The 25538-nt window shown below is 37.9% G+C and overlaps 4 protein-coding genes across 4 annotated transcripts; 1 reads left to right on the forward strand and 3 right to left on the reverse strand.

The window, feature by feature from the left end:
* Window positions 1-11002: 11002 nt before the first annotated feature.
* LOC126721918 (stress response protein NST1-like) lies at window positions 11003-12040 on the forward strand. The gene is made up of 2 exons (XM_050425004.1): window positions 11003-11068; window positions 11162-12040. The coding sequence occupies exons 1-2, from the start codon at window positions 11003-11005 to the stop codon at window positions 12038-12040; spliced, it is 945 nt and encodes a 314-aa protein (XP_050280961.1).
* Window positions 12041-14265: 2225 nt separating this feature from the next.
* LOC126721919 (uncharacterized) lies at window positions 14266-15705 on the reverse strand. The gene is made up of 3 exons (XM_050425005.1): window positions 15172-15705; window positions 14833-15069; window positions 14266-14670 (listed from the first exon to the last, which is right to left on the reverse strand). Exons 1-3 carry the CDS (start codon window positions 15703-15705, stop codon window positions 14266-14268), a joined length of 1176 nt encoding a protein of 391 aa, XP_050280962.1.
* A 726-nt stretch (window positions 15706-16431) lies between these two features.
* Window positions 16432-16842, reverse strand: LOC126721920 (uncharacterized). The gene has a single exon (XM_050425006.1). The coding sequence runs from the start codon at window positions 16840-16842 to the stop codon at window positions 16432-16434; it is 411 nt and encodes a 136-aa protein (XP_050280963.1).
* Window positions 16843-17121: 279 nt separating this feature from the next.
* Window positions 17122-18057, reverse strand: LOC126721921 (uncharacterized). Its single transcript, XM_050425007.1, has one exon. It carries the CDS (start codon window positions 18055-18057, stop codon window positions 17122-17124), a length of 936 nt encoding a protein of 311 aa, XP_050280964.1.
* Window positions 18058-25538: the final 7481 nt, after the last annotated feature.

Consider the following 25538-nt stretch of genomic DNA (forward strand, 5'->3'; position numbering starts at 1 on the left):
ATAAAACAAAATCATCCTATCTAAATAACTCTATAATATTATTACACCTAATCATTAATAATTAGTCTTGTAGTTCAATTAACACTTCATATTATTTTCAATAGAGACATTCATGATTCAAATCCCTCCCCATCAACTGACAAATTATTATTATTTTTAAATATAAAAAAACATTGGTCTTTCTTTTGGTTTCTTTGTATACAGTAATTCATCAAGAATCTAATTACCTTCTTTTTATTTTTTTAAGACATCCAAATAACGAAAGCGAAAGAGAAAGCAAGAATAGATAAGGCCAGTGAGTCAAAAGATGGAATTCCTGTGTTTTTCTCCAAACTTGCATCAAAAGTAGACGAAACACTAACTATTGTGTTGGTCCTTAATTAGGGTCCCTCGACACCAAAAGCAAACTAAGTAGAAAGTGTTTCCCTGCATTACTAAAGCTCTTGCTATGACATAATAGTAACGCGGTTATGTATTAAACAAACAATTTTCTACTCTACTAAAGCTGAAAATTGAGTGGGTAAGACATGCCATAATTGATAATTCCATAGATAACAAATTTTTATGTCAAAAAAGTTCAAGCTGTGACAACGTTTTGGCTTCTTGCATTATTGTTAGCATTAATTTAAGCTACACAATAAAATATTAGGTAATTCCTATCTATGCATTCCACATTGGGGGGCCATCACTTGATGGAGAGGAGTCTACTTAACAATTACACCTAATCATCTTTTTAAGGAAATTTATTAAGGAAAAGACCCGAGGCCACAATTATCTCCATCTCCTCTAAACCTAGGACTATAAACGAGCAGAGCTAAGCCAAGCCATATATTTAAAGTTCAAACTTATTCATTTAATTTTATTTCAAACATGTGCCAAGTTCAAGTTCATCACCAAACAAGATTATATGTTCAATCTTCATTGGTTCATTTACTTTTTGAGCAAGTTTGAGTTCGTTCACAATCTATTTGATCAACTTATTTTTTTCTATATAGTAAAACTATGACTAAACTGTTTTGCTCCTTCACAAATTTATGAATTTTGACTACAAATGAATTGTTCATATTATGAATAAACTATAAATAATGACTTTATATTATATGAACAAATTTACTAACTTCTACAATCTAATTTCAAGTTTTTATAAATATATTATTAGATAATTATACATATAAATATATAGTATTATATATAATTAATTTGAGATCTCATGTTCACGAATTTGTTTAGAAACACATTATTTGAACTTGACTCATTTAATAAACGTGTCTATAGTTGGGCTTGAGATTGACTTGTTTACTAAAAAAACAAACATAAATAAGTGTTTTTTTTTTTTAGCCAGCAAAATCCAAAATTGAAAAAACTAATCTGAATTTGCTCATCAAAATCATCCTCAAATCCATCTCAATTATTAGAAACTTTTTTTTTTTTTTTTTACACAATACAATGTCTCGTTTGTATAAATCGAAACCACCTTCCATCTTCAGAAACCACATTTCTCCAAATCATCTATTATTGATATGCCCACTTTTTCAATAATCTACATTCACCACTCCCCCATTAAATTCAAGATTGCAACAGCCAAACAATAACACAATTCCATTCTTTCTTGCTCAACAATAACTCGAAACTCTAAATCCCACATAACATTACTCTCCATTAGTAACAAAATCTTCTCCCTTCTGAAATATCCTTGCTTGCATAAAGCCCTAAAATCTGGTACCTCTGATTCAAAGATGGCCTATTATTCCATGAAAGCAGCCTATACAGAACACTTTCACAGTCCCACAGCTGCCACTATTAAAATGAACAACCACACAGATCGCAAGTTAAAAAGGAAATGAGCTCGAGCTGTTCATAAACAATTTAGTTCATTTACAATCCTATTCAAACCTAGTCATTTTTTTATGTCTATAGACTTTCTCAATAATTTTCCATTGCCTCTTTCACTTTGTTTGGCAAAGCAGAGGGGGTGGAATTGAACGAGAAAAAAAAAAAAAACCGTTAAGTGACATGCATATATATATATATATATATATCATATACTATATATAATAGCAAAAGCCTTTTCCTGTAATTAAGGAGATGCTGCCATGTAGGAAAAATGTTTATCTAAAATTCAGCCATGTTAAAAAGTGATAAATTATATTGTTTGGCAACGCTACAACACCATTTAAAAGCCTCCCGGTATAAAAGGAAAACTAACCAGTTAAAATACAATTAAAAGGTCTTGCAATACTCCCCAAAAAAGAGGGAATGTGTAGACTAGCACAGTGAGAAGGAAGTATATCGTAAGTTAAGATGCGTTTGAAAGAAAGTTGCAAACTAGCATCTCGAGTTTTATAAACTCGTTTTCAATCTAAAACTCGAGGGTTAAAAACTCGATTCCCAATTGGTGAGTTGGCAGTGTGATGCCACATAGATCTCGAGTCTTAAAGACTCGATTTTGTACTCAAAGGAATAACGATTTGAAGAGGCTGAAGAGGCTCGATCTGATCTAAAGAGGAAGAACGAAGAGATGATTTGAAGAGGCATGATTCGGTCTTTAGATCTGTCGTCAAAGAACGAAGAAGAAGAAGGAAAAAAGATCTGACGAAGATGAAGAAACCCAGAACGAAGAACAATCTGACGACAGGAAGAACGATTTGACGACGAAGAACAGAAACAAAGAAAGCAAGGTCTGAAAATGGTGAAACTCGAGTTCCGCGTGGATTTCTATCCACATCAGCTACCACCCCTTACAAATCGAGACTTAAAAACTCGATTTTTATCTTAGAACTCGAGTTTTAGACACTCGAGATGCTAGTTTTCAACATTGTTTTGCAACATGACAACTAACTAAATTTTTTGATATTTAATGTTATTTGGAAAAAAAATTCCCAAAAAAAAACTTGCGATATAGAGAACAGAGAAGGAGAGATCAAAAACTGCATGCTCTAAAAAGTAAAAATTGAAACCCAAAACATCAGACACCATTCAAGATGGAGAAGAGCACGAGTGTTTGAATTGGCTAAACTCACAACCGAGTCAAAGCGTTGTGTTTCTATGTTTTGGAAGCTTGGGATCTTTTTCGGAGAAACAATTGAAAGAAATAGCAGTGGGTTTAGAAAACAACGATCAAAGATTTTTGTGGGTTGTGAGAAATCCACTGCCAAATAAGGATAAAGATCCAAACTTCTCATTTGGCTGATTAAGCAAACCGCTTCACTATTTTTTCTACCGTTCTGTCACTACGTCGAAACCTTTACCGATAAGGTTTTTTGTTTTGTTTTAAAATTATATCATTTAAATATGATTTAGGCTTGGTTATTTCAATTGAATTGATTTTGATTTAGGCTTAGGTTTTGGCAGCCACCATCGTAGTGCAGCCGAAACTGTTACCGGTAAAGGTTTTCTTTATTCTTTTTAAAATTACGCCATAATTATGATTTATGTTTGGGTGTTTGGTACTATAGATTCGATTTAGGCATTTGGGTTAGATTTGATTTTGATTAAGGTTATTGGATTAGATTTGGTGTATGGTTAGGCTGTTATGTGATTAATTTTACAATATGCATACTATGCTGCCAACCATATTTTCTTTGTTAGATGCCGCTTCTCTCTCTACAACAATCTGTCACTAAATTGGTACTTATTCTTTTACACATTTCTTATATGAATTATTCCATTATCTTTTACACATTTCTTAGTTCTAAGTTTCTTTACTTATATTTAATTTGAATATGCTTTAACCATATGTACCCAAGGTTAGCATAATGTTTTTTTTTTCCCCTCTTTATCAAATATTGTTTCTGCCAATAGTTTATGCAATTCCCAGTTCATTGTTTTCCACGATTGCTTTTCCTATTCAAATACTATTACTTCAATTGCATAGTTAATTGATGGGGGTAATGCTCTTTCTTTGGGTGCTCTTTCTTTGTATGTTTTTCCTTGGCATATATAACCTTTGACTTTCTATTTGCTTTCTAATGTATTCTGTGGTTTTTTTTTTTTTTAATTGAAATGTCTTTCATTAATGTTTCCTTTACCTTTTTGCTTTCTCTATTTCTTATTGTGTTGATTATAGGGTTTTGATTGAGGCATTTGGGTTAAATATGGTTTCGATAAAGGTATTTTGGTTATAATTTATTTTTGCTTAGCTTTGGTTTTGGTTTGGATATTTGGATGATTTTTTTTTTTTTTTGGGTAATTTTGCAATCATCGTAGAGAGCAGACTAAATCAATATTGGATAGTGTATTTTGCTTTTTTGTTAGATTTCTAATTCAATATCTTGGTTTCTCTATTTGTGTTTGGCTTTTGGTGGGCATCCGGATTGGAATATATATTGACTTTATATGTATGGCATTGAAAATTTCGTTGTAATGTGGCAACTGTGGAATGATAAGGTAATGGGCGATGATTATGATCATTGGCAAAGACAATTATGAAGAAGGTTTTAGACCTTTAGATTTGTTCTATTAATGTTCTCCAGGTTTTTTACTTTCCTACTCTTTTTTCATGCTTGATCCGTTCTTTTTCCCCGCCTATGTATGATGCTTTTATTAGATTTTTTTTCCTGTTTATCTGCCATTGACTTTCCATCTATGTATAGAGCATAAAGTAGAAAAGGTGATGAGAGAATCAAAAGCATGTCCATCAAAGGATGTAATTTCACCATGATTGGTTGAAGATTTGGAGTTGACGGAATACCTCTTCATTCTCTTTAAAGCAATCTTTCACTAACACAGGTTTTATTTCTTCTTCACCTTTCTTATATGAGACACTTTGTAATTTTTCCTATTTGTTTTTGGACTTCTATTACTTCTGTTAAATGCCTTTTCACATTGATCTTATTTTAAAATAATTTGTTTTGCCATTTTTTAGTGTTATTTCCATGATCAACATGAAGATTAGTTTTCTAGTGTTTATTAATTATATGTTATTGAATCACACTTAGTACATAATACATCTTTGGCCTTCAAATAGTGCATGCATTGATCTCACAACTGATATAGTTTATGTATAATGTTTATCTTAATTTTTTTTTTTTTTTTGGAGAAAGATTGTTTATCTTAATTGATTGCGCCTTGAATTTTACATATGCTGTAATTGTTAGATTACCAAAATCTTCAAAAAAAATTTCTTCTGATTTTAAATTCAATTACTTCTTCATTTTGCAGCCTTTGAAATGATTTGGTTTTGCTTGGAATGTTTGGATTTATTTTTTAGGGTACTCCAGACTTATAATTCAAAGGATAAGATATTTAGATTGTTTTAATACTTGGCCTGCTAATTAATATACAACAGATTTATCTTAACTGAGTTAACAATGTTTGCTTGACTGTTGGCTGAGTTTTATAGCATGATACGTGTTTGACAAAATGTCTTATAGACCTGCATTTTAATTCCTTAGAATTATGTTGTTCAGAAAATATATACCTGCAAAACAAATCCTTTGACTTTTAATACCATTAAGATGATTGCACTATAGACTCATAGGTATTAAAAGATGATTGCATTACTAGCTCATAAAATAGATGCCTACACAAGAGAAGGCAAAGGATGGCCCATAGGCCATAGTTGTATGATGCCAGTTACTATCTCTTCAATCCATGGATCTGTTTCTCACTTTGTTTTTTTGGTAATATGTTTGAAATATTCCTAGAGGAATGCCTCCAGACCATAACCACTACCTTATACTTTGTAGGGCTAGAGTTGTCATTGTTCACAAAGGTCAGTTATTTGCTTATTTACTTTGATTTCAAGGAAACATTTAAAATATAAATGAAAACAAACCAATAGTAGTTTTACATAAATAAATTTTTAGATTAAACATACTAGAATTAAGATACTTACTTCAATGCTTTTGATTGGCTTAGTATAGGGGGATCTCTTGGGTTCTGTACGTCTAAATATTGTAGTGCTCTTTACTCTTAAACTCACATGATTGAATTTAAATACATAACTAAAGGAACTTATTGTGCATTTTTCATTCTTGAAGAGAACTTTGATGTTGATGATCATGACATATATTAGTTTGGGGAAAAAAATATAGTTTTAATGGTTTTCAGCTTACTATGAATATGATTTAGTATAAATGTGTCCACATCTTTATTTGATTAATTTTCAGTTGCATAAGAAAGTAAAGCTTAAAGTATGTAATATGGATATGTTTTGCACATTTTGATGAATCGTTTTCCTTAAATGTCAAACATTGTAGGAAACAAAAAAAAAAAAAAAAAAAAAAAAAAAAAAATTTTTGTAGGAAAACCAAAGGTTGACAACTCCATCAACAATCAAAAAATAGAAGTAGCAGAAAGCTTAACTAATAATTCTCCATTTGCTTCCCTCATAATTGTTGAAGCTCTAAAATGCCAATCCAAATGCTTCACAAATAATTAAATAACTTATCTTCCCTATTTTTTTTCTTGAAGGAAACATATATTTTATTGCAATTGCATCAAGGATAAATTGTTGTTGGACAAAGCTTCATCCATCCACACTATCAAATTCGTCACAATTTGGGCATGCCTAGCCACTGAATGATTTTCCATGTTAACTTCTCTTTTTAACAACAAAAGCTTCATAGTGCTCAAAGTTGTTCAGTAATGGTCTTACCTCCTCAATGATGTTTCTAACCATGTTGATCAATATCCATTTGGATATATAGCTGAATCACTCTTCTATCCCTCAATTTCTCTAGTTTCCCTCCCTTTCTCTTAGGAGGTTAGGCTACTCATAAAGTTAGCTATTTTCCAACCTTTAAAAAATTAAGAACCACCATGTTCTTGACATTTTGTGTTAGAAAGGTCCTTAATAATAGATGAAAAATTCTGATGCGATAGACAGAAAGAATAAACTAATGTAGTTATGCTGACTATATGCCACCTGGAATTTATTTAAATATATTAATAAAAAATTCAAAAAATATGTAAAAATATATATTATAAAAACTAGTTAAATACATTAACAAATTTTATTATTTTTAGTTTGTGATAAGAAAATAGAAAAAATTAATAATTTTAGAACTAGCAACAGTCCTTTCTTTTCTCCTAAATTATTATCTTTTTTTTCCTAATATTTTTTTGGTTTTTTTAATAATATAGTTTAAATAAATATCATGTATCATATGGGCCGCATTAATACATAATTGTTTTCCTTTCATTTGTCAAATTAGATTTTTTTTTCATCCACCGCATAATGGTAAAGACCATTTTGACACATGAAGAAAAGGCTAAGCACTAAACTGAGACACTTAAAAGGTTAGATCATTTTGAAACATGATGCCAAAGTTAAGGACCATTTTGAGATGAGACCGACGAGGATGATTGGATAGGGTATCATGGTTTGTGGCTAGAAAGCGGGTCAATGGTGATGTCTAGGTATCAATGGCGATGTCCAAGTATGCAACAGCAAGGGGGAAAAGAAAATTTTAAAAAATAAAACAATAAGGAAAAACAAATAATTATTATTTTTACTAAAATGGAATTAAAACTATAAAAGAAAGAAAATTATTTTTTATGACATAATCAAAATGACATAGTTCATTATATATATATATATATATATATATATATATATATAAAGTTTCAATGTATGGTTACTACTTCTGATGATTGTATTCATTATCATTAAACCAAACACACCGATTGCTTTTTGGTGTAGGCAGAAATTAAACCACAAATCTCTTATTCAACCATCAGAGACTTTACCAGTTAAGTTAATTAGAACCTACAAAATGATAGTTTAGATAACAAAACTATGTTTTTTAAGCTTAGGTGGCACTAACAGCTACCTCATTAATGGATATTTCAAATCAAAATTATATTATTAATGATACATATCTAAATTTTGAAACTATAGGAGGGAAAATCAAATTGACTCCAAAATTTTAAGAATGTAATTACATTTTAGTCTTCATATAATTGAGTAGAAATCAGTTTTTTAAAACGAAAAAGAAAAAAAAAATCCAAGGGATGCCATCGTTTGAGACGACAAGACTAATGTGTTTCATTTATTCAAACATTAAGGTGTTTGGTGAGTGTTTCTAAACAACAATTTTTAGTTTTTAAACAATATTTCACGTATTTTCACATACTTTTTCACCCACACGTATTTTCACAAAAGTTTTTAAACAACAATTTTCAGTTTTTAAACACATGTACCAAACGGGTCCTAAGAGGGAAGTGTCATATTGTTCATAGTTTGGTGGGGGGATGGAGAGGACTCATTGAAACTTCCAAAAACGTAGGTGTAATTTACCCTAAAAGGTAAGAAGTCCTTACACTCAATGCAAATTGTATTTCTTGGGGAAAAAAAAGATAATTTTATTTCAACTAGGATTAGTAAACAGTTTCCAATAAAAATTAACTAAAAAAAAATTAATATATAGTTGTTGTATCCTTCATGCTTTATCTTGTGGAAACTATGGAGTCGTATGGGTTTCCCCTAAAAATTAAATCGTTAACTTGTGTAAGGACTCAATTTGTAACGATCCCAAATCGATATTGGGTTCGTACGTTAAAGGCCCAAACAATAAATTTTGTAGAGCGTGGGTGTCCAAGAACTAGGTAAACTCCAAAAGAAAAACGATTAAATCCCACGTTTATAGATGGATTAGCACTGATATAACAATTAGTTTTTTTCTTTGAAACAAGTTTAGTTCTTTTCTTCTTAAAGCTTTCTTCTGAGTGCTCTTTATTTTTATTTTTTTTGTTCTGATCCTTTTCCTCAGTACTTTCTTTCATGTTATATACTGCCCTCTTCATATCATCTTCACCACACACGTGTTAGTTGGGTTCAGGGGATCTCTTTCTGTCTCATCTAACACCTTCTGGAATCTCCAACTAGCAGCTGTAAGGCTGTTTCAGCACTGTTCAGGCATTACCTCCACATTAATGCGGTCAGAGAATTGGTTGAGAGGTAATTAATGTGGTGGCAGCTGTCGTTATAGATATTTGTTTGTCTTTTCTTTCTTACCCTTGGTCCCATATCCCGCTTTTAGTGGTAACATAGCTCCGAAGTATGTTTGTAACAAGGTGGCGTTCTGGTCATCCTCGGACTCATATTGCCGAGAAGAATTTTGTCCTCGGACGAATACTAAACTCACCTTACGTGATATCTACTCTTCCTTTCATTTGGTTACCTTTACAACCTGACATGGGAATCCTCAGACAGCTTTACGTCCTCGGATGGGCCACAGGCCCAATTAACTTGACTTTAATAACTTTATTGACTAGCCGGCCCCCACAATAGCTGCTAAAAATCTTGCTTTTCGACTGCTCGGGAGAAAAGATGGATTTTGACGTCATAAGCCCATACCCGTTCATGTTTTGGGGCATGCTTCTGACGCTTCAACATCCCGAGCGTGACAGCATTAAATTTTGGCGACGCCCTTATCTCCTACGTTTAACGGTGAGATGTAAATCAAACGGTAGAGGGTCTATATCGTTTCGCGAGCGGGAACTTTACCGCTCATAATTTCTACACGACTATAAAGGCGTTCTTAAATCAATTCTCTTTCTTACCTTTAGTGATCACACAGTTCTAGAGCTCATACATTGAACCTGTCTTTCTCCTTTTTCATCGTTTTCCTGGCGTCTACAAATACTCAAATCTTGTCCGAGGTCCCTCTTTCAAACCTGTAAGTCTTCTCAAAACCTTTACCGCTTTTATCTTAAACTTGTTAATTTCTCTACTAAATCCTTTAGAAAAATGGGGAAAAAGAAGAGTACGTTTCGATGTCTAGTTGAGTCCGAGGAAGGTATCAGAAATTTCCGATCTAAGTATAGGATCCCCTCTACGGTGGGTATGAGGTACGCAGCCCAAGGGGAATGGGCCGACGCTAGACAAACAGGGGAAGTGGTTATTCCCATGATTGCCTTCATAGAAGGCGGGATGACCATCCCCATGGGTAGTATTACTAGGAGCTACCTTAGATTCTTTAGGTTATCCCCTACTCAGTGTGCCCCAAATATGTTTAGGGTCTTGGGAAGTATAGATTCATAACATTTGGTTTACATATGCATTTTTTTTTTTTTTGAGTCTTGGTATTCCTATCTCTAACAACGCTTCACTTCAATTCAATGGTTTTGCAGATAGACGTTACACAAAGCCCAACCTTAGGTTGGTCAATAAGGTGAGCTTGGATAAGGTATTGAAAGTTGAGATATACGTGAACGAAGCTGACGGCTAACTCTGGGCAGCACATTTAATCCTCAGCTATACCCCCCTATCGTTTGCTTTCTAGGCGCCGAAGTGCGTGATCAGAGCCCGCAATCCTCGGCTTCACCGTATCAGTGTTGCCTTCAAGGGGTTCATTATTCCAGAAGGTATTCCACTTCCCCAAGATGCATCCCGTATCGAGCCCCTTTTCGTGGCCAATGTCTCGATAGGAGCCTCTTCATCCCAGCTTACCCTCAGAGAAGAGGAAGTAGAAGAGAGAGAGGAAGAGGAAGAAGAAGAGGAAGAAGTTGTAGAACTCTCTGACTCCTCGGACGACTTTGGGATTTTTGATCAATCCATACGTTCCGAAGAAGATCCTGACAAGATGGAGATACAAAGGAAGCCCCAAAGGAGTTTGATGGAATTGATGGAAGGTCAGCCTGAGAAGAGTGCACTGGCAAAATCAACACAATCCCAGATTCCATCTCTTCCCACTAGGTCTCCTCCTCCTGCTCCTCACCAGTCTTCTCATCAACCTCCCCAGCCAACCCGTCCTGATGCTGCCAAGTTAAAAAGGCGCAGGGAGCAGAAGGGTTAGGAGGTGGTAGACGTTGGCAAGTCTCGTCCTACTCACAAAGAGGATGCCCAACAAGCTGCAAAGCAGCAAAAATCAGACACCAAGCTCCGCGAGGCCAGGAGAGGTCTGATACCCAACTTTCTGAGCCACAAGCATGGTTGTCAGCACCTATGCACGGCGGGGAGCTCCTACGAGATGATGCGTTTATTAGGGACTTCAACGGCGGCGTAGGGTGCCACATAGCCTCGGCCATATAGAAGGCCTTGTTGCTCCCAAGGGATATGGCCGAGATAAAGAATGTGAGGAAGAATGAACTCATCCTCAACAATAAAAGATACTTGGGCATGGTAAGAAGCTAACTCTTTTCTTTTTTCTTTTTGTGATCATTACTCGCTAATATGTACTTTTTATTGACTATAGTGTTAACCTCTTCCCTACAGATTATCCAAAATACTTTCAAGCTGGATGAGATGTTCAATATCTACTCCAATCAGCTAGATGATGAAAGGAAGAAACGGGCAACGGCTGTACAGACTTTGTCCCAATCCGAACAGGATTTGGCCGATGCAAGAAAAAAGCTACTTGCTGAGGAGCAAGCTCGCAAGAGCGCTAATTCGGCCCTGGAAGGCTATCAAAAGCAGGCCGAGGACCAGGGGAACTGCTTGCGTGAGGCAAATGCCGAACTCAAGAAGGCTCGGGAACAAATTGTAGCCCTTAGGAAGCACTTGGAGGAAACTCAAAAGCTGAGGGAGCAAGCTGAAAAGTCCAGGGAGGAAGCCGAGAAAGCAAAAATCGAGGCCGAACAGGCAACGAATGAAACTGAGCAGAGAGGCTATGAGGTCGGTATAGTTGAGACTGAGGAGGCTTTGAGAGCCGAGGTGCCAGTGGTATGCCACATCTATTGTGCCAAAACTTGGGATGAGGCCCTTAACCGAGCTGGGGTTGAGGCTTCATTCGAGTTGAGGAAGCCAGAGAATGTATTCTATCCTGAAGCAATCCGCCCCTCAGCTCTTCCAACCCATCAAGCTGAAGCCACTCCCTCAACTGCTAACCCCAATGAGGAGGTTTTGCCTCCAAGTCTCCCCCCTCCTGGCCTGCCAAAACCAGCTAAAGAGAATACTGCCCCTCCAAAAGCCTCTTCAGACAAGACTGTAGCTGCTTTTGAGGCAGAGGTGACCTCCCAAAGTTTTCAACAGGATTTGGCCTCCACAGTCTTGCCAGCTAGGGGAGCTGTTAAGGATAAAGACGAAGTCACCACCTCGGAGGCAGACAAACCAGCCAGCCAAGCTCCCAGGATCCAAATTAAATTGAAAAAATAGGACTTGTTTTGTATTCTGATTAGAAGTTTTGTAAGGAGTTTTATGTTTACTTGCTTATTGCTATTACTGCTTTACGTTATTTTTGTACTTGTTTACTGTGTTATTGTAATTTGGATGGATTCATTTTGGCTATCTTTTGTTTACATGGGGAAGTATTACTTATAAATATCACTAATTGGCAATTAAAAATGGGTGATAAGCATTAATACTTCAAAGTCTCAGGGAGACATTTTAGATACATACGTGTTCTTTCTAGCCAATTGAAACTTTATGGAAAGTTCAAAGGTTGAATGAAGTTGGGTCTTCAATACTTCGATTGTACATTAAATAATATTCATAGATTCCTATTTAAGGCTTCGGTAGATATTGTAGGGCGTTAATTTCCACTAAGTTTGTGATCCGAGGACCTGACATAACTTAATTTCTGTTTTACACTTCAATACATATCATAGGGTATTAATTTCCACTAAATTTGTGATCCGAAGACCTGACATAACTTAATTTCTGTTTAACACTTCAATACGTATCATAGGGTGTTAATTTTCACTAAGTTTGTGATCCGAGGACCTGACATAACTTAGTTCTGTTTAACACTTCAATACATAGCATAGGGTGTTAATTTCCACTAAATTTGTGATCCGAGGACCTGACATAACTTAGTTTCTGTTTAACACTTCAATACATATCATAGGGTGTTAATTTCCACTAAGTTTGTGATCCGAGGACCTGACATAACTTAGTTTCTGTTTAACACTTCAATACATATCATAGGGTGTTAATTTCCACTAAGTTTGTGATCCGAGGACTTGACATAACTTAGTTTCTGTTTAACACTTCAATACATATCATAGGGTGTTAATTTCCACTAAGTTTGCAATCCGAGGACCTTACATAACTTAGTTTCTATTTAACACTTCAACACATATCATAGGGTGTTAATTTCCACTAAATTTGTAATCCGAGGACCTGACATAACTTAGTTTCTATTTAACACTTCAATACATATCATAGGGTGTTAGAGCACAAGATGCATGGTTAACATAAATTAAAGAAAAACTCAAACTGGACTACTTTTATTAATAATAATACCTCTTGAGATTATTTACATTCCAAGGATGAAGTACAGCTTTTTCATCTAAGTCTTCCAAATAATAGGCTCCTATTCCGGCTACTAAAGTAATCCGATAAGGCCCTTCCCAATTATGCCCCAATTTTCCCCAAGCTGGATTCTTGGTGGTCCCCAAAACTTTCCTCAGCACCAGATCCCCCACGGCTAACGGCCTCAGCTTTACATTACTATCATAGCCTTGCTTGAGTTTATGTTGGTAGTAAGCCAATTGGACCATCGCACTCTCCCTTCGCTCTTCTATCAAATCCAAACTTTTTTCCAACATCCCATCGTTACTGTCCGAGGAAAATGTACCGGTCCTTAACGTTGGGAATCCAGTTTCTAGAGGGATGACAGCCTCGGCTCCATAGGTTATGGAAAAGGGAGTCTCCCCCGTTGAACGTCGGGGCGTTGTTCGATAGGTCTAAAGAACATGTAGCAATTCCTCTACCCATTTTCCTTTTGCATCATCCAGTCTCTTCTTAAGGCCATTGACTATTACTTTGTTAACAGCTTCAGCTTGCCCATTCCCTTGAGGATAAGCCGGAGTGGAATATCTGTTTCTTATACCCAAGTCTGAACAGTATTGCCTAAAGGCTTTACTATCAAATTGAAGTCCGTTATCCGAGACAAGAGTGCGCGGAGTTCCGAATCACGTGACAATATTCTTCCAAATAAACCTCTTAACATCTACATCTCTGATATTAGCCAATGGCTCAGCTTCAACCCATTTAGTAAAGTAATCTGTGCCGACCAACAGATACTTTTTGTTTCCTAAGGCTTTAGGAAAAGGGCCGACAATATCCAGCCCCCATTGAGCAAAAGACCAGAGGCTGGAGAGAGGGTTAAGAATTCCTCCAGGCTGGTGGATGTTTGGAGCGAATCTTTGACACTGGTCACATTTTCTAACATACTCCTGCGCTTCCTTCTGCATGTTTGGCCACCAATATCCTTGTGTGATGGCCCGGTGTGATAGGGACCTTCCCCCTGTATGACTTCCACAAATGCCTTCATGCAACTCTTCTAGGATTGATTCTGACGTCTCGGGATGTACACAGAGCAGTTACGGCCCAGAGAATGACCGTTTGTATAACTTTTTGTCCTCAGATAACCAAAATCAAGGAGCTTTCCTCCGTATTTTCTCAACTTGTACTTTCTCTTCGGGCAAGATGTCACTTTCAAGGAATTTCAATATGGGATCCATCCAGCTCGGCGCTAGATTGGCTTGATAAACCTGGCAAACGCCATTTTCTGGTGAGGTGGGGGTATGCAAATCTTCAACGATAATCAGCCGAGGAAAATTTCGTACCGAGGAAGTGGCAAGGGTCGCTAAGGAATCGACGTGAGTATTTTCACCTCGGGGAATATGCGCCAAGTCGAAAGACTCAAACTTCGTTTGCATACGCCTAACTTGGCTCAAATACCCTTGCATTCTTGGATCTCGGGCCTCCAGCTCTCCTTTCACTTGGCTGACTACCAATCTTGAATCCGAGAATAATTCTGCTATCTTCCCGCCCATTTTCTGGACCATACTCATTCCCATCAATAAAGCTTCGTATTCTGCTTCGTTGTTAGTAGCCGAGAATCCTAACCTCAAGGATTTCTCAATGATGACCTCTTCAGGGGATATCAAAACTAATCCCAATCCTGCCCCCCGTTGGTTTACTGCCCCATCCACGTATACCCTCCAGGAGGATCCGCCTTGTGTGGATATTAGACCAACCGACTTTTCATCCATGTTGTCTTGCTTCATATTAACTTCTTCTGGGCACTCGGCGAACTCAGCTACCAGATCGGCAAGGACCTGGCCTTCCATAGAGGTGCGAGGCATATATTTGATATCGAAAGCACCTAGAATTGTACCCCACTTAGCAATTCTTCTAGTGTAGTCTGCACTTCTTAGTATGGACTTAAAAGGTAACTAAGTCAAAATAACCACAGTATGGGCCTGAAAGTAATGCGGAAGTTTGTGTGTTGCATAGACCACTGCCAAGATGGCCTTTTCCAGCGACAAGTATCTCACCTCGGCCTCATGAAGGGACTTGCTTAAGTAGTAAACCGATCTTTGGATGCCACTATCCTCTCGTATTAAGACAAAACTAACTGCATGGGGAGCAACTGCCAGATAAGCAAACAATACCTCATCCACCTCAGGACTGGACATGATAGGTGGCCTGGACAGGTACTCCTTCAACTGTTGGAACGCCACAGCACACTCCTTGGTCCATTCAAATCCTTGCCACTTATGCAGTAGACGGAAAAGGGGACGACACCTCTCGGCTGATCTAGAGATAAATCGGTTCAAAGCAGCTGTCATTCCAGTCAGTTTCTGCACTTCTTTTGGATTCTGAGGTGCTTGTAAATCGTTGATGGCCTTAATATGATCTGGGTTCACTTCAATCCCTCTATGAGTCACCATGTATCCCAAGAACCTCCCGGAGCCCACACCAAAGGAACACTTTGAAGCATTGAGGTGTAACTTATGTTTTCTCAGTATTCCGAAGATATTCGTGAGATCTTCCATATGCTTGGACACCACTTTACTCTTCACTACCATGTCATCGATATAAACTTCAATGCTTCTACCAAGTTGTGGTTCGAACATCTTAGTTATCATCCGTTGGTAGGTAGATCCAGCGTTTTTCAAACCGAAGGGCATCACTTTGTAATGATAGTTTCCAATAGGGGTGACAAAAGCAGTCTTCTCTTGATCGTCCGATACTAGCGGTATTTGGTGATATCCTTGGAAGGCATCCAAGAAACTCATCCTAGGATGACCCACGGTTGCATCCACCAACTGGTCTATCTTCGGCATGGGAAATGGATCCTTGGGACAAGCCTTATTGAGGTCCGTGAAGTCCACGCACACTCGCCACTTTCCTGTCTTCTTTTTTACCACCACCGTATTAGCCAACCATTGAGGATAAAAAACTTCTTTGATAGCCCCAGCTTGCTTGAGCTTGACCACCTCACTCCTGACAGCTTCGGCGTGCTCTTTCGATGGTTGCCGAGGTTGTTGTCTTTTGGGAATAACTGAGGGATTCACGTTAAGTCGATGACAAATGAAATTCGGATCCACACCCGGGGCTTCATATGGGCTCCATGCAAACACGTCTACATTTGCTCTGAGGAATTCCAGATATTTCTCCTTTTCTTGCAAAGGCAACTTAGCCCCAACTTGGAAGAATTTTTCCGAATCATCAGAAACAATTACCCTATCTAAATCTTCACACTTTACCTCATCGGCTGGTACATCCAAGGGTAATGCTGGGGGTTTTAATTGCTATAATTCATTATCGGCCGTAGCTGAGGTCTCTGCCTCTGGCCGATGCTGTATGGCCACTACTAGGCATTGCCGAACAGCCACTTGGCTTCCTACTATCTCCAATACTTGGCCTCCGGATGGGTACTTCACTTTCTGATGCAGAGTAGATGAGACCGCTCCTAGGGTATGAAGCCAAGGTCTGCCCATAATAGCCGTGTATGGAGAAAAAACGTCTACGACAATGAAGTCCACCTCCACCACATCCATTCCGGCTTGCACAGGTAGCCTGATCAGTCCTTTCGGAGCGACCATCCTTCCCTCAAAACTCACTAGATGGGAGCTGTAGGTTGCTAAGTCCTCTGACTTCAGACCTAGCCCTTTATACAAGTCTGGATACATTATATCCACAGCGCTATCTTGATCTACCATCACTCTTTTGATATCGTACCCACCAATTCTCAGCGTGACCACCAGAGCATCATCATGGAGCTGTATGGTTCCAACCTTGTCCTCATCCGAAAAGCCCAAAATCAGGGGGACGTCCACCCTGGCTCTCTTCGACGCTTGGGAATGATCCTCGGCCGGAGGTCAGAACACCGACAGTACCCTGGAAGGGCAAGATCCAGTCCTCCCCGGAGCAGCAAAAATAACATTGATCGTACCAAAGGGAAGTCTTGAAGAAGCGTCCCCACGCATCTCTGAGCCTGCTTAACTTGCCCTACCACTGGAATGATGCAAGAGTTGCTTCAATTTCCCCTCTCGGACCAACTGTTCCAAATGATCCCATAAATTCCTGCAATTTTCCGTCGTGTGCCCATGATCCTGATAATAGTGGCAATATAGGTTCGGGTTGCGTTTCCTAGGCTCTCCCGCCATCTTTTTCGGCCATTTGAAAAATGGTTCATTCTTTATCTTCTCCAAAACCTGCTGCACCGGCTCCCGAAACACTGCATTAACCACCTGGGTATCCGTAGAACCTGACTGCCCGACGAAGTCTTTCCGAGGTCGGTTACTGTTATAACGGTCTGACCTGAAATCCCTCCTCTGAGGGATTACATTAGCCTTTCCCTTTCCTTGAAGTTGATCCTCCTCTACTCTTCTGTACTTATCAATCCTGTCCATCAACTGGTGTACACTGGTAACAGGTTTACCCGTCAAGGATTTCCTTAAATCATGATCAGCTGGGAGGCCAGCTTTGAAAGTACTTATGGCCACATCATCGTGCTCTCCTTCTATTTCATTAAACATTTCCCAGTACCTATCCGAATAAGTTTTGAGAGTCTCGCCCTCTCGCATGGACATAGTCAGCAAGGATCCCAAAGGCCGAGGAACCCTGCTGCATGTGATAAAGTGAGCGCCAAAAGCCCGGGTCAGCTTTTTGAAGGACTCAATAGAATTGGCCCTTAAGCCGTTGAACCATCTCATCGCCACCGGACCCAAACTCGATGGAAAAACCTTGCACATCAAAGCCTCGTCCCTAGAGTAGATAGCCATTTTCTGGCTAAAATGGCTAACGTGTTCTACTGGGTCTGACCGGCCATCATACAGGATGAACGTAGGCTGGTGGAATTGCCGAGGAAGAACTGCATCTTCTATATTCCTCGTGAAGGGTGATTTGAAAACTTGGCTCAATGCTTTGTTCATGGTGTTGTTACCCAAGCCCCTACTAGGCGGGCTTCTGTACCTATGTCGATGGCCGTGCTCCTCTTCATAGGAGAAAGTCTCACTAGGCGGAGTTCTTGACCTCCGCCTATAACTAGCTCCATCCGTCTCCTCGGATGATGGTTCGGAGCAAGGTGGGGAGCGTTCTCACCGGGCATGACGCAACTCTCTTCTCAAATCGGCAATCTCACGTTGTAGGTTCCCATCATGCTTTGCATGGGAGACATGACTCTTCCCACGAGAGTGACTTTTGGTGGTATGAGTTGTGCGCACACTCCCCTCACGGCTCTCTCTCCGTTCGAGACTCCGATGGGGATCACCATGCTGGGAGCCCCTTGACTCTGCCTGGTGCGGGTTGGCATCTTCCTGATGTGGTCTCGCCGCGTAGTGATGTGGACCTAATTCCTCCATCATAAACGTTGCACCGGAGTTCTTTTAAGTTAAATCAAGCTCTCCCCACAGACAGCGCCAATTGTAAGGACTCAATTTGTAACGATCCCAAACCGATATTGGGTTCGTACATTAAAGGCCCAAACAATAAAATTTGTAGAGCGTGGGTGTCCAAGAACTAGGTAAACTCCAAAAGAAAAACGATTAAATCCCACGTTTATAGATGGATTAGCACTGATATAACTATTAGTTTTTTTCCTCGAAACAAGTTTAGTTCTTTTCTTCTTAAGGCTTTCTTCTGAGTACTCTTTATCTTTTTTTTGTTCTGATCCTTTTCCTCAATACTTTCTTTCATGTTATATACTGCCTTCTTCATATCATCTTCGCCACACACGTGTTAGTTGGGTTCAGAGGATCTCTTTCTGTCCCATCTAACACCTTCTGGAACCTCCAACTAGCAGCTGTAAGGCTGCTTCATCACTGTTCAGACATCACTGTTCAGGCATCACCTCCACATTAATGCAGCCAGAGAGCTGGTTGAGAGGCAATTAATGCGGTGGCAGCTGTCGTTATAGATATTTGTTTGCCTTTTCTTTCTTACCCTTGGTCCCATATCCCGCTTTTAGTGGTAACGTAGCTCCGAAGTACGTTTGTAACAAGGTAGCATTCTAGTCATCCTCAGACTCATATTGCCGAGAAGGATTTTGTCCTCGGACAAATACTAAACTCACCTTAGGTGATATCTACTCTTCCTTTCGTTTGGTTACCTTTACTGACATGGGCATCCTCGGACAGCTTTACGTCCTCGGATGAGCCACAGGCCCTATTAACTTGACTTTAATTACTTTATTGACTAGCCGGCCCCCACAACTTGTAAACTGTAGTTATAAATTTTTTTGAATTTGTTATATAATTTTTTGTGAAGAGCTTTTTTTTATATATATACAGTAGTCGCTAACCCGTGCTATGCATGGAAAAGTTTTATATAAAAAAATTTCAAACTTAGAATTCAGTCAACATACCTGTATGGCTTTGGGACACCTCAGTCCTCACTATCAACCATTGAACAAAAGTTTCAGAGAATTCAAGTCCTACCCAAGAAAATAGGATCTTTATGAATCCTTATATCTACATAAATCATAATCCAATTTATCCAAACCTATTGTCTCTAAATTTTCAACTAATATTTTCTCAAATTTGAATCACATACACAAACCAAAATTCAATATACATACAGTTCAAACGAAACCAATACCGAAAAACCCATTCCGGTCTTTCTTTGCCTTCACTGCTTCTTCTATAAATGGGTTTGTAGATCTCATTGATTGTGTCATTCTTTTGTTCATCATTCAACCTTAATCAAAACCAATAATCCAAATATCTAAATCAAAGACAAAATGCTATAATCATACGTACATATATTATACCAAGACCTCAAAATGATTTATATACAGAGATATAGCATATTATGAATATATCATATGATAACTTTTATACAATTAGAATTTGTCATAATCAATTGTGAACTTGGACTATTACAACTCTTTCTAGGATAAAGCAGAATCAAATTGTAACTTATGCATGTTATTTGAAAAGCAAAAATAGTTACTTGTACATGGTGAATCATAAGACAGACTTTGTTGGTAGCTAAAGAAAACGGCTAATATGCATTTTTTGGTTTAAGTCTTAGACTAGTTCATTACTTCAATTCTATGTAAATATTTTAGTTTTTAATCTGGCCTTGCTAATTATTAGCAAAGCTCCTAATTTTATATTTGCTTTTAACTCCAGATTCCTCTATGAGTTGGGCCAACACCTTGAGCAAATTTTAAAGTCTGCATCTTTGGCTAAAATTAATCTCCCATTTGATCGGGGGAGCATAAGAAAATCCTAATACAAACTATGAGTGTCTCCAAGTGTAGAAAAGGATCACTGAGATACTGGCTCTTAGTAGGACCTGATGATTTCCAGCTCTCCCAATTTGGCTGCCATCAGCCAGCTCTTTACGCTGTTGTCATGCAAGATGAATCTTCATTTGCTTCAATGGGCATTAAAGTAATAACTTCATCAGTCCCAATAAAACCCCCTCAATTTGCTACCATGAAAAGTGTGAATTACCTAAATGTGCTTTCAATCTTAAATCCCATTTACACTAATTTTTCCTGTTCAAAAATACTTGTCATGCTTGGGTTTAAGTAACACCTGCCATGCTTGGTTTTTCAATTGTCAATAGCATTTTTGGTTTATCACATGGGTGGTGTTTCAATGTGTTAGTGATTCCTTTGACAACTAAAACCAAGAGACACAAACCATGAAGTTGACTTAAACTAATATAAGAGTATAACTAGGGGTGTCCACGGGTCGGTCCGGGTTGGGTTTATGCCCAACCCGCAACCAACCTACTTACATCGGGTGAACGGCTGAACGACCCGCCGCCGACCACAGACGACCTCGGGTCGAGTCGGATCGGACTCCAGTGGAAAACGGTCGGGTCGGTCGGCCTCGTACTGAGTTACAATCACCGGATTTTCGCTGGATCGAAGCTCAAAATCAACCCATCAAGCCCAGATTTGAGCGAAAATCACGGATCTAAGCAAAAATCGAAGCAAAAACATCACATGAAGCTTAGATTTGAGCGAAAAATTTATCTCTATCGCCGGATCTAAGTGAAAATCGAAGCACAAGCACCAAATCTTAGCCGGATCGAAGCTCAAAATCACCACATTAAACCCAAATTTGAGCGAAAATCACCGGATCTAAGCAAAAATCGAAGCAAAAACCATCACATCAAGCTCAGATTTGAGCGAAAAAATCATCTCTAAGTGAAAATCGAAGCACAAGCACCAAATCTTCGCCGGATCTAAGTGAAAATCAAAGCACAATCTTCATCTCACCGCCAGATCTAAGGAATAAAACCTAGATCTTCACCGGATCTAACCAAAAACTACCAAACCTTCACTGGAATATTGATGAATCTGAATGGATCTACATAACTCCAGCCTTCTTTCATGGGTTTCCTCGGTCGGATCGGGTATATCAGGTTTTAAAGAAGAAAACCCGCCATCCGACCCGCGTCAATCGGTTTTTAGGGGCGGAGACCCGTCTCCGACCATCACCGGCATGGAGTCGGTCGGTTTTCGGGTCGGTCCAGACGGTTTGGGCGGGTGGGTCGGTTTACGGGTTGCCGTGGACACCCCTAAGTATAACTATCAAATTATCAAAAAAGAAAAATGCAAAAGTGTGTGAGACATTTTGTCAAACACATGGTGTACATGTTCTAAATGGGAATGAAATGATAGTTTAACAACACGAATCCATCCAAAAAATATAGAAAAATGCAAAAGTAAGTGAGATATTTTGTCAAACATGTAGTGTACATATTCTAAATGGGAATGAAATGACAGTTTAACAACATGAATCCACCCAAAAAAACACAGAACTGTCAGAGGAAGTTTCAACTTTCAATTCTATGTAAATATTCTCATGAGAATAATCTAATTTTACGTCAATGTTATAAAAAATCAAGCCACATACACGTTGTTCTAATCATGTAGAAATTAATGGTCTCCTCCATGTGCTTTTTTTTAAGAAGTATTGGGTTTTGTAATTTGTATTTGATGGGAAAAAAGAGATTTATTTTGTGTAAAAATGTGGGAGCTCTAAAAAAGGTCAAAGGCTTCAATTTTATACCCAAAAAGCAAAATAAAGATGGTTAAACCCAAAAAGCTTTGTCCTTTCATGTAATACCTAAGCAGCAGCAAAACAAAGGTAATATACCAAACCTAACATTTGCAAATCAAATGGTAGAGAACCAAAGTTTGATGAGTCTGATTTATGGATTCAACAATACATCAAACCATAACAAAACCAATTACAACGAACCTTAAATCTCACCATAAAACAATAACAAAACCAACCAAAAAAAAACCAAAAATTAAACATGCATAACAGAATGAACAACACATATTCATTACAGAGCAAACAAAAAATCAAATTAAATTGCTGAAAAACCATAACATAACAAAAGGGCCTAAAACAAAATTGGAACAAAAAATTAGTAATTCTGTGAGCAATCTTTTTTATAATTTTCATAATCTATAAAATAGCTTGACTTGACTATGAAAAGAGAGAAACAAAATCATATGAAACCAACATGTTCTCTAGAACCAAATAGGATTACAAAAATGTACCAAGCTTTAGAGCCCAAGACTTGAGCTAGCAGAGGCTATGAACAGAGAGAGCAAGACTAAGAGAAGAGGTGAAGGGTTTTATATAAATATATAGATTAGAAATTTAGAATCCTAAATATCTTTGTTGGAAATTCTAAAAAATACTAATCAGTTGAACTATAAAACTCTTGACTTTATATAAAACTTTTAAAAATGAGAAATGTTAAAAAAAAAAAAATATATATATATATATATATATATATATAAAAGTGTATATGTATGTGAAGCTCTCTCCTAAAGACTTGAACCTTGACCCTTACCGCTCACATTCCACAAACGCTTATTCTTGTGGAGCGACCATCTTACCAAGGGTGTGCAGTGGTATTTGTTTCCTTACTTAAATCCCAATCATTCAGTTAATGGCATATATGTTTATTTAATGATGACAATGATGGCATTAATATGTGAATTTATATTTTAGACAAGAAAAAAAAAATGATTTTTCCAACATTAATAGTTTTTTCTAAGGGATAAAAAATCTTAAAAGGGTTTTAGGGATTTATTAAAAATCCAGCTTTTTCAAAAACCAACTTAAAGCTATTCAACAATTCTCTAAAATTCGGAAAAAATACATTTTACCATCCTAAACTATACCTTAGATTATACTTTGTGGATTCCCTTTTTGGATGGTTCCAAGGCCCAATAATGATAGGGGATACTGGGCTCCAAGGATGTATGGTTGATTGTTGGTTGGACTGGGCTTGGCTCACCGCGACCTTATTGGGTTGTTGTACAAACCAACCTATACATAAGACATGAATCCCACGACACAAACATACATACATACATACATACATATATATATATATATATATATATATTGGTTGAGTGAATAATTAAGGAATAGCGAATAAAATGCAAAGCAAATAGAGTGACAAAGATCCTCCAAATAGAGTGGTATTATATTTTATTATATTGAGTGTTCAAGTATATTAGGTCCTGCTTTGCTGAGATGTTCCACAAGGCTCAATAAAGTTCAAAAATCACAGACTTGAATAGCTTCACTTGGGCTTTCAAGACTTGTGAAGTTTGAATTCCTTTGAATCCAAGTAACTCCTCAAGCGTTTGCCCCAAGACCTCGTACAATGCCTCCCTCTTCCCACTATATCTCAAGTAGAAGCTTAATGTCCTTTTCTAGTATTGTTGTATCTTGAGTGCTTGTGTTTGAATGTCCTTCCTTAGCTTGGGTTCACCCCTTTTATAGTGCTGCTTGAAGATTCTTCAAATCAATAGTCCATTCTTTGGGTGCTCTGGGTACCAAAACTACTATTCTATCTAAAGCATTGGTAGCTGGTTCTTTCTCCTTTTTTCTCTTATTTCACTCTCCTGAAAATTGAAAGATGAAAGCCCACCTACTAACTTTCCTCTTACGGGAGATCCTTTCTGAGTAAATCCAAATTCTTCTTTGAGGTCAAAACTCCTCATTCTTCTTCCCAGGCCTTAAAAGGGACACCTCAAAGTTCTGAGGCTTTGATGTTAACTTCTCTTAATCTGTTCCTTTCCTAAAAATGGGATAGATTACTTCTTGCAAATGGAGTAGTTAAAAAGGCTCCTAACTACCGTTTCACCTTTTCTACCTTGCCCGAGGTCCCTAGGTTCCTTCAACAGGCGGTCCCGAAGCCATCATATGTCTTTGTCACTCCCTTTCGAGTCCCAGGAAACTGATGTTGACAGAACATCCTTCATCTTTCGTGCTTCTTTAAAATGAGCATATCATCCCCTGAGTTGTCCACGTCCTGTTTAGCATCTTCCAGCTCTCCTTGAGAATCTGCTCTCTAAGATTGGTGGATCCCACACAACCTAGGCCTAGATCCTACTCCTTCTCAGCCCCCTCATGTTCCTTTTTTCTTCCTTTCCTTATTGGACTTCATTGAGCATCATGACTTCTTCACATTATTGGGCCAAGCCTTAGGCCCAAGGCTTATCTTCTTCTTCCCATAGGCCAGGCTCCCCTTTTTCATCTTAAGCCAAGCCTTCTCCCTTTTTCATTGCTAGAGGCTGGGCCTTTCTCACTTCTATGGTTTTGGCTCCTTATTACATTTTAGACCTCAACATACTTTGTACCCTAAACTTTTTGAATGTACGTTTTGCACCATAAACTTTAACTCTTGTTACACTTTGTACCCCGGCATTAAGTTTGCCGTTAACTTAGATAGAAATATAAAGTTTTAGGATGCAAAGTGTAATAAAAAGTATAGTTTAGGGCTTAGGGTGGTAAAATGTAATTTCTTCTTTATTTTTAATGGATTGGGATGAGGGGCAATTATGTCATTTCACAAGATGTCATACTTTTCCATTCAAGTTAACAGCAAACTTAATGTCGGAGTGCAAAGTGTAATAAGAGCCATAATTTAAGGTGCAGAATGTGTATTCAAAAAATTTAGGGTGCACTTATCAAAAAAAAAAATTAGGGTGCAAAGTTTAATTTAGGGTATATTTAAGAATAGTTAAGTGTAATTGCCCCCCCCCCCCCCCCCCCCCTAAAATCCTTTTTCAAAGTTTACCAAAGGAAAACTTGAAATTTCTGCTAAAGCTCTTTTGAATCAATTAAAAGTTTAAAGCCTTTTCTTCAATGCAGAACTAGAGAAGCTTTATAGTGCTAAACCACCCAAAATCATGGTGCAGTGATTACTGATTTAGAGTTCTGGTATGAGATAAATCATGGGTTTAAACTTTCAGAAGCAATATTTGATGATAATTCGGATCAAGGACTATTGCCTCCCACCGCTTGAAACCACTTGACCTAAAGACCAGTAAGTCAAGCTATAGTTCCACCCACCTGAGGGAACACTTGTGACCCCTTACCGTCTAGGCCCCTTACGTATTGTTTTCTCAATTGCAGAT

This window comes from Quercus robur, chromosome 4 (genome assembly GCF_932294415.1).
Source record: "Quercus robur chromosome 4, dhQueRobu3.1, whole genome shotgun sequence".
Classification (NCBI taxonomy): Eukaryota; Viridiplantae; Streptophyta; class Magnoliopsida; order Fagales; family Fagaceae; genus Quercus; species Quercus robur.

Coding starts and splice junctions, on each gene's coding strand:
- LOC126721920 (XM_050425006.1), bottom strand. CDS start 16,842: ATGGTAGATCAAGATAGCGCTGTGGATATAATGTATCCAGACTTGTAT.
- LOC126721921 (XM_050425007.1), bottom strand. CDS start 18,057: ATGAACAAAGCATTGAGCCAAGTTTTCAAATCACCCTTCACGAGGAAT.
- LOC126721918 (XM_050425004.1), top strand. CDS start 11,003: ATGGCCGAGATAAAGAATGTGAGGAAGAATGAACTCATCCTCAACAAT. Junction 11,069..11,161: donor ATAAAAGATACTTGGGCATG/GTAAGAAGCTAA, acceptor TCTTCCCTACAG/ATTATCCAAAATACTTTCAA.
- LOC126721919 (XM_050425005.1), bottom strand. CDS start 15,705: ATGGTAGTGAAGAGTAAAGTGGTGTCCAAGCATATGGAAGATCTCACG. Junction 15,070..15,171: donor AGTCCCTTCATGAGGCCGAG/GTGAGATACTTG, acceptor ATTTTGACTTAG/TTACCTTTTAAGTCCATACT. Junction 14,671..14,832: donor AAGGCGGATCCTCCTGGAGG/GTATACGTGGAT, acceptor AGTATGGTCCAG/AAAATGGGCGGGAAGATAGC.